The 8,368-nt window shown below is 35.6% G+C and overlaps 1 protein-coding gene across 1 annotated transcript in view; it reads right to left on the bottom strand.

Annotated features, from left to right (window-relative positions):
- Positions 1 to 348: 348 nt before the first annotated feature.
- The window catches only part of DMC1 (DNA meiotic recombinase 1), a 44,795-nt gene continuing 36,775 nt past the window's right edge, over positions 349 to 8,368 (bottom strand). Inside the window, exon 14 of the mRNA XM_014793358.2 lies at positions 349 to 643. Coding sequence (XP_014648844.1) covers positions 574 to 643 — 70 coding nt within the window. The 3' untranslated portion in view covers positions 349 to 573. The remainder of the gene's footprint in view (positions 644 to 8,368) is intronic.

Below are 8,368 nucleotides of genomic sequence, written 5' to 3'. Positions count from 1 at the left end.
TATGTAGGTATCAGAAATACAGTTTTTAAAAGTAATTTCAGCTTGTCAAAAAGTCAAATGATTTAAAATTTAGCTTAATTTAATGTTTCTTTTCTGTTGCTATAAAGGTGAATGTACAGTTTGACACTGTAAATACAAAAAGCTTTTTTGTGTGTCCTGTAAACATTCTTCCTTTAAACATCTCCCTCCTTTGAAAGTATATTCACCTCTGTAAGTGTTTAAGGGGAAATTGTAGGAGAATGGGACATTTCTGAGCTCTTAGATTTTCCATCTGTTTAGTGGCTCACTTTGGAAAGCTGAAGTGAGGGAATCAAGAACCTCTTCCCCAACTAGTTTTCAATAGGTTTATTCATTCATATACATATATATATTCCTGAACTGACATACAATGTATAGTCATTATAAATCAGGGACTTGTAAGATAAATATAAGATTTAAATCTCTTTTGCTGACTTTCCTTTAACAACATGTGAAAAAAACAAACTCTTACTTCAAGATCTGAAATTTGAGGCTGCTTTTCCATTTCTTCAGCTCCTAATAAGCACTAAGAAGCAATTTGCATCAATTCACCACCTACTCCTTGGCATCACCAATTCCTCCAGCAGTGATTGCGAAGGTGGCTTCATTTTCAGGCATCTCAGGACTAACAGAATACAAGGAACAGAAGTTTATAAAGAGCTCTATTTCTATAAATACTATATTCATGTCACAAGCACCATACTCCTATCAGTCTGAGTCTCCAGAGACATCTCCGAGTTGGTACAGCTAAATGTGGAATACAGAATTTACCGACAAGTATTATCAACCCTCATAAACATTAACTGAACAATTTCTGTATGTAAAGTTCTGAATGTCAAGAAAAATTACCCCAAACTTGGAAATAGGCAAAAGGGATAACTGGGTGTTCTTTCAGTATACTGTCAGGCATTGTGTAGGACCTTTAGGGGTTTATCTGATTCTAAAGGGGTGTGCACCTTTCTCTTGACCAGACTAATGTAGGGGGAAACTGTGAAAGACTTTGAAATGAACTAAAAGATTACTGAGCACCTTCAGTGGAAAAATAGGTTGCCTAGCACATCCTTCCAGGTGTTACAATTCTATGAGGGCTCTGTGCCTTTCATCATCTTTGAGCTATTTTACAACTCTGTAAGTTGTAGAAAACTATGAGTTATACAAATTAGTCTTGTCCATAGAAATGTAAATTGTGTGAAGAGGAATGCAATTGATTATTGTCCTAAGGATATTGACCCATTTTTGATCAATTTATAATTCATTTCAGCATTCCTTATTTGACTACGTGTGTGTGGTAATTTGACTTTTCCTTTGATCTGGTTATAAAATCTTATTGGTTCCTGCATTAATTAATGAGTTAAATAAAATCTTTGACATTTTACAGATGGAGAAAGACAATTACCATATTATTTCACTCATGTGGAAGATAAGCAAACAAACACATAGATACAGAGACCAGATTGGTGGCTACCAGAGGGGAAGGAGTCGGGGGAGGGCGGAAGGGGTAAAGGGGCACATATGTATGGTGACAGATGGAAACTAGACTTTTGGTGGTGAACACATGCAGTTTATACAGAAGTCAAAATATAATGATGTATACCTGAAATTTATATAATGTTATACACCAATGTGACCTCAATAAAAAAAAATCTTTGACATTTTATATTTGTATGAGTCATGATTATATGCTCTTCTAAATTCTACCTTTTAATTTATTCTACCACTCTGTAGGAGTAGAGGTTAATTTGTAGAAAACTGATAGCAATACAGATGATTCCTGTCTGAGGGCAATGCAGAGGATTCCAGTCTATAGCAATAGATATGAATTTCATTGTGTAGAGAAGCAATTGATTTCCCTCCAGTAGAAAAGACAACTTCAAATGTTACCATTTATTGCCTGGTAGGATATTAACCAGTTTTGCATCTATTAGTAAATGTATTTCAGCATTCCTTTGATTGATTATATAAATCTCTGTTCCTCAAATTAGCCTTTGAATCAGTGATTTCTTCATTAATTAAGGAGTTGAATAAAATCTTTGACACATTAATTTTATATTTATTTGCAAGAAAGTCATTTTTTTAAACTTTTTGAAAATCATACTTTTGCATGTACTAGATCCTATAGATTGTACAAAAACGAGACAAAGTCCTTACTCTCAAGAAGTCCCCCAGGTGAGCTATGCCATATGACAAATATGCAAAGTAAGGTAAGTTTCATAAAGTCAGCATATATGTTATAGAACTCTAAAGAAAGGAGACATTATGCCAACTAGGTTGATTAGGAAAAGCTTCATAGATAATATCTGAAGAGGTCTTTGAGGCAGAAATGAGGGTATTTCAGGTAGAGGTAATAGCATGAACAAAAAAATGGGAATAGAGAAGCTTGTTTTGTGTATAAGAATAAGAAGTTAAGTTTAGCTATGTTGCGTTTGAGGTAGCTCTGGGACATTCATGTAGAGGAGTTCTGCAAACAGTTGGAAATGAATATCTAAAACGAGTAAAAGATTAGCTTAGAAATAGAAATTTGGAAATCACTGACCATGAAAGAAAGAGCCTACTGCTACTATGTGCTGTTATTATATTTAGGTTATGGTGACTGTATAGTAATAATAATAGCTTCCATTTATTAAGTATTTACTAATTACTATGTATTGGGCTCCCTTAATATTTTTTCATTTAAACTTTATGATAACCCTATTGGGTATGTATGTCTTATTAACCACATTTTACAGATGAGAAGATTGAGGTTCAGAGAGAAGTAATTTGACCAAGTTTACATTGCTGGGAAGTGAAGATGCCAGAATTAGAGACTAAGGTATTTGACTCCAAAGCTCATGTTCTTTTTTTTTTTTTAATTTTATTTTATTGTGGTCACATTGGTTTATAACATTGTATAAATTTCAAGTGTACATCATTATACTTCTATTTCTGCATAGATTACATCATATTCACCACCCAAATACTAATTACAATCCATCACCACACACGTGTGCCTAATCATCCCCTTCACCCTCCTCCCTGCTCTCTCCCCCTCCAGTAACCATCAATCCAATCTCTGTCTCTATGTGTTTGTTTGTTATTGTTTTTATCTTCTACTTAAGAGTGAGATCATACGGGATTTGATCTTCTCCCTCTGACTTATTTCATTTAGCATAATACCCTCAATGTCCATCCATGTTGTCCCAAATGGCTGGATTTCATCATTTCTTATGGCTGAGTAGTATTCCATTGTGTATATACACCACATCTTCTTTATCCATTTGTCCCTTGATGGGCACTTAGGTTGCTTCCAAGTCTTGGCTATTGTGAATAACGCTGCAATGAACACAGGGGTGCATGTATCTTTACCCATGCGTGTTTTCATGTTCTTTGGATAAATACTCAGCAGTGGAATAGCTGGATCGTATGGTAGTTCTATGCTTAATTTTTTGAGGAATCTCCATACTGTTTTTCATAGTGGCTGCACCAGTTTGCACTCCCACCAGCAGTGTATAAGAGCTCCCTTCTCTCCACATCCTCTCCAACACTTGTTGTTTCCAGTCTTGTTAATTATAGCCATTCTGATGGGTGTGAGGTGAGATCTCATTGCAGTTTTGATTTGCATTTCCCTGATAGTTAATGATGTTGAACATCCTTTCATGTGCCTGTTGGCCATCTGTATATCTTCTTTGGAGAGATGTCTGTTCAGGTCCTTTGCCCATTTTTTAATTGGGTTGTTAGTTTTCCAGTTGTTGAGATGTATGAGTTCTTTATATATTTTGGAGATTAACCCCTTATCAGATATATTGTTTGCAAATATCTTCTCCCAATTGTTAGGTTGTCTTTCTGTTTTGTTGATGGTTTCCTTTGTTGTGCAGAAGCTTTTTATTTTGATGTAGTCCCATTTGTTTATTTTTTCTATTGTTTTTCTTGCCCAGTCAGACATGGTACTAGAAAATATGTTGCTGGGGCCGGCCCTGTGGCTTAGTGGTTAAGTGCCCGCGCTCCGCTGCTGGTGGCCCGGGTTCGGAACCCGGCCACGCACTGACGCACTGCTTCTCCAGCCATGCTGAGGCCGCGTCCCACATACAGCAACTAGAAGGATGTGCAGCTATGACATACAACTATCTACTGGGGCTTTGGGGGAAAAAGAAATAAATAAATAAAATTATTAAAAAAAAAAAAAAGAAAATATGTTGCTAAGACCAATGTCGAAGAGCTTCCTATGTTTTCTTCTAGAATTTTCATGGTTTCAGGTCTTACATTCAAGTCTTTAATCCATTTTGAGTTAATTTTTGTATGTGGTGTAAGATAATGGTCTACTTTCATTTTTTTGCATGTGGCTGTGCCGTTTTCCCAGCACCGTTTGTTGAAGAGATTTTCCTTTCTCCATTGTCTATTCTTGGCTCCTTTGTTGAAAATTAGCTGTCCATAGATGTGTGGGTTTATTTCTGGGCTCTTGATTCTATTCCATTGATCTGTGTGTCTGTTTTTGTGCCAGTACCATGCTGTTTTGGTTACTATAGCTTTGTCGTATATTTTGAAATCAGGGAATGTGATACCTCCAGCTTTGTTCTTTTTTCTCAGGATTCCTTTGGCTATTTGGGGTCTTTTGTTGTTCCATGTATATTTTAGGACTCTTTGCTCTATTTCTGTGAAAAATGTTGTTGGAACTTTGATAGGGATTGCATTGAATCTATAGATTGCTCTAGGAAGTATGGACATCTTAACTATGTTAATTCTTCCAATCCAAGAGCACGTAATATCTTTCCATTTCTTTGTGTCTTCTTCAATTTCTTTCAACAATGTTTTATAGTTTTCAGTGTACAGATCTTTGGTTAAGTTTATTCCTAGGTATTTTATTCTTTTTGTTGTAGTTGTAAATGGGATTGTATTCTTAAGTTCTCCTTCTGCTGCATCATTGTTAGTGTATAGAAACGCAACTGATTTTTGTATGTTGATTTTGTATCCTGCCACTTTACTGTATTCATTTATAATTTCTAAAAGTTTTTTGGTGGATTCTTTATGGTTTTCTATATATAAAATCATGTCATCTGCAAATAGTGACAGTTTTACTTCTTCCTTTCCAATTTGGATCCCTTTTATTTCTTTTTCTTGACTGATCGCTCTGGCTAGGATTTCCAATACTATGTTAAATAGGAGTGGTGAAAGTAGGCATCCTTGTCTGGTTCCTGTTCTTAGAGGGATAGCTTTCAGTTTTTCACCATTGAGGATGATATTAGCTGTGAGTTTGTCATATATGGCCTTTATTATGTTGAAGTACTTTCCTCCTATACCCATTTTATTCAGAGTTTTTGTCATGAATGGATGCTGTATCTTGTCAAATGCTTTCTCTGCATCTATTGAGATGATCATGTGATTTTTATTCTTCATTTTATTAATGTGGTGTATCACATTGGTTGATTTGCGGATGTTGAACCATCCCTGCATCCCTGGAATAAATCCCACCTGATCATGGTATATGATCTTTTTAATGTATTGTTGTATGTGATTTGCTAGTATTTTGTTGAGGATTTTTGCATCGATGTTCATCAGTGATATTGGTCTGTAATTTTCTTTTTTGTATTGTCCTTGTCTGGTTTTGGTATCAGGGTAATGTTGGCTTTGTAGAATGAGTTAGGAAGCTTCCCCTCCTCTTCAATTTTTTGGAAGAGTTTGAGAAGGATAGGTATTAACTCCTCTTTGAATGTTTAGTAGAATTCACCAGGGAAGCTGTCTGCTCCTGGACTTTTATTTTTGGGGAGATTTTTGATTACAGTTTCGATCTCCATACTGATGATTGCTCTACTCAAATTCTCTATTCTTCATTCAGTTTTGGAAGGTTGTATGATTCTAAGAATTTATCCATTTCTACTAGGTTATCCAACTTGTTGGCATATAGTTTTCATAGTATTCTCTTATAATCCTTTGTATTTCTGTGGTATCCACTGTAATTTCTCCTCTTTCATTTCTGATTTTATTTATTTGAGCCTTCTCTCTTTTTTTCTTGGTGAGTCTAGGTAAAGGTTTGTCAGTTTTGTTTATCTTTTCCAAGAACCAGCTCTTGGTTTCATTAATTTTTTCTATTGTTTTTTTAGTCTCTATTTCATTTATTTCTGCTCTGATTTTTATTATTTCCCTCCTTATACTGATTTTGGGCTTTGTTTGTTCTTCTTTTTCCAATTCCTTTAGGTGCACTGTTAGATTGTTTATTTGAGATTTTTCTTGTTTGTTGAGATAGGCCTGCTTTGTTATAAACTTTCCTCTTAGAACCGCAAAGCTCATGTTCTTAACTGCTAGGCTCTACCGCCTCTTAAAGTTGTTTTTTTAAAAAAAATTTTGTCTGGTTCTTTTATTTTGTTTGGAGGGTGGAGATTAGGCAGTATACTTGGAGCACATTATGGGTAAGATTACTTGCCTTAGGAAATAGAGGGGTCTCCCCTGAGGATAGCAAATAGGCTGTAGATAAGGTAGGTCTTGCTAGACTGAAAGTGGAGTTGAGTAAGAAGGCCTGAGTGGAATTAGAAAATAATCTTTTGGCTTTGATGGAAAATATTAAGTTGGCCACTTACAAATGGCAGGAAGACAAGGAGTTGAGAAAGAGGGAAGCCAAGCAAGGTATCTGCAAAGTTGGACCAGGTTTTTTTTTTTTTTTTTTTTGTATAGAAACAGAATCAAAAACAATTACTGCAGAAACTTGACCATTTGTATGCCTTTTCCTTTTTTTAATAATTATTTAAAATTTTTTTTCCTTTGAATTCAGTAGAGTTCTTTGTTTTTAATGTCCACTGATCTCAAATATGCTAAGTGGAATAAAATAAATGGGGTTTTTATTCACTTAAAAGTTTTAAAGAGAGAAAAATGTACACTTCAGGGCCAGGTATAGTTACTTATGGGAGCAGTAACTATAGTGACTTTCAAGGAAAAGGGCTGGGTTCCTTTTTGTAGTCATGTCTATTCACCTGGAAAATTTTCTGAGAATCTTTTCTGCTCAATTCTTGGGAAATTCTGTTTTTTTTTAACAAGAAATGTCTTTCTCTTACATTTGTATAAGGTAGTAGTTGAAGCCATGGGAGTAGCTATAGTAGATGGGCTTGACTACCCTAAATATATTATCTTCAATAAAATAAGAAAGGGTATAATGATTAAAAGTGTAGGCCCTAGATTCAGACAGCATAGATTCTAATCCTGGTTCCATCCTTTATTGGTTGTATGATCTGGGGCAAGTCCATTCATTTATTCATTAAGAAAATATTTTTTGAGCACTTGCTATATGCCTGTTGTAGGCACTTGAGATGTATAAGTGAAAAAAATAGACAAAGATCCCTGCCCTTGTGGAACTTATATTTGTGGGGAGGGAGAGACAGACAATAAATAATGGACAATAAATAAATATATTATGTGATATGTTAGAAAATGATGAGTATTATGGGGGAAAAAAATAGAGCTGGGTAAGGGAGCTTGGAAGTGTGGAAATTGGGAGGAGGCCAGTTGCAATGTTAAATAGGGAGATCAAGACAGGCATTGTGAAGAAGGTAACATTTGATCAAAGACTTGACGAAGGTGAGGGAGATAACCAGAAAGAGGGCTATGTGGGGAAAGGTTAATCCAGGCAGAGACAACAATAAGTGCAAAGGCCCTAAGGTAGGAGTGTACTTGGTATGTTTATAGAACATCAAGGTGCTCATTGAGGTTGAAGCACTGTGAGCAAGGGAGAGAACAGGAGGAACAGGAATAGGGCCATTCATGTGGTGCTCTGTGAACCACTGTAGAGATTTGTGCTTTTGTTCTGAGTTAAGATGGGGAGCCACTGGAGGGTTTTAAGCAGAGGATAGATATGATCTGACTTAGCTTTACAAAGGATCACTCTGGCTTCTGTTTAAAATAGACTGTAGAGGTACTGGCAGAAAAACAGACACACAGATCAATGGAACAGAATTGAGAGCCCAGAAATAAACCCACACATTTATGGAGAGCTAATTTTTGACAAATGAGCCAAGAACACACAAAGGAGAAAGAAAAGTCTCTTCAATAAATGGTGTTGGAAAAACTGGGCAGCCACATGCAAAAGAATGAAAGTAGACCATTGTCTTACACCATACACAAAAATTAACTCAAAATGGATTAAACACTTGAATCTAAGACATGAAACCATAAAACTCCTAGAAGAAAACATAGGCAGTACGCTCTTTGACATCGATCTTAGCAATATCTTTTTGAATATGTCTCCTCAAGCAAGGGGAACAAAAGCAAAAATAAAGAAATGGGATTACGTCAAACTAAAAACTTCTGCACAGCAAAGGAAACCATCAACAAAACGAAAAGGCAACCTACCAATTGGGAGAAGATATTTGCAAATCATATATCTGATAAGGGG

This window comes from Ceratotherium simum, chromosome 25 (genome assembly GCF_057802395.1).
Source record: "Ceratotherium simum simum isolate JZ-2026a chromosome 25, ASM5780239v1, whole genome shotgun sequence".
Taxonomy (NCBI): Eukaryota; Metazoa; Chordata; class Mammalia; order Perissodactyla; family Rhinocerotidae; genus Ceratotherium; species Ceratotherium simum.
Note: the sequence above shows the minus strand (reverse complement) of the source record. Positions and strands in the feature narration are given on the sequence as shown.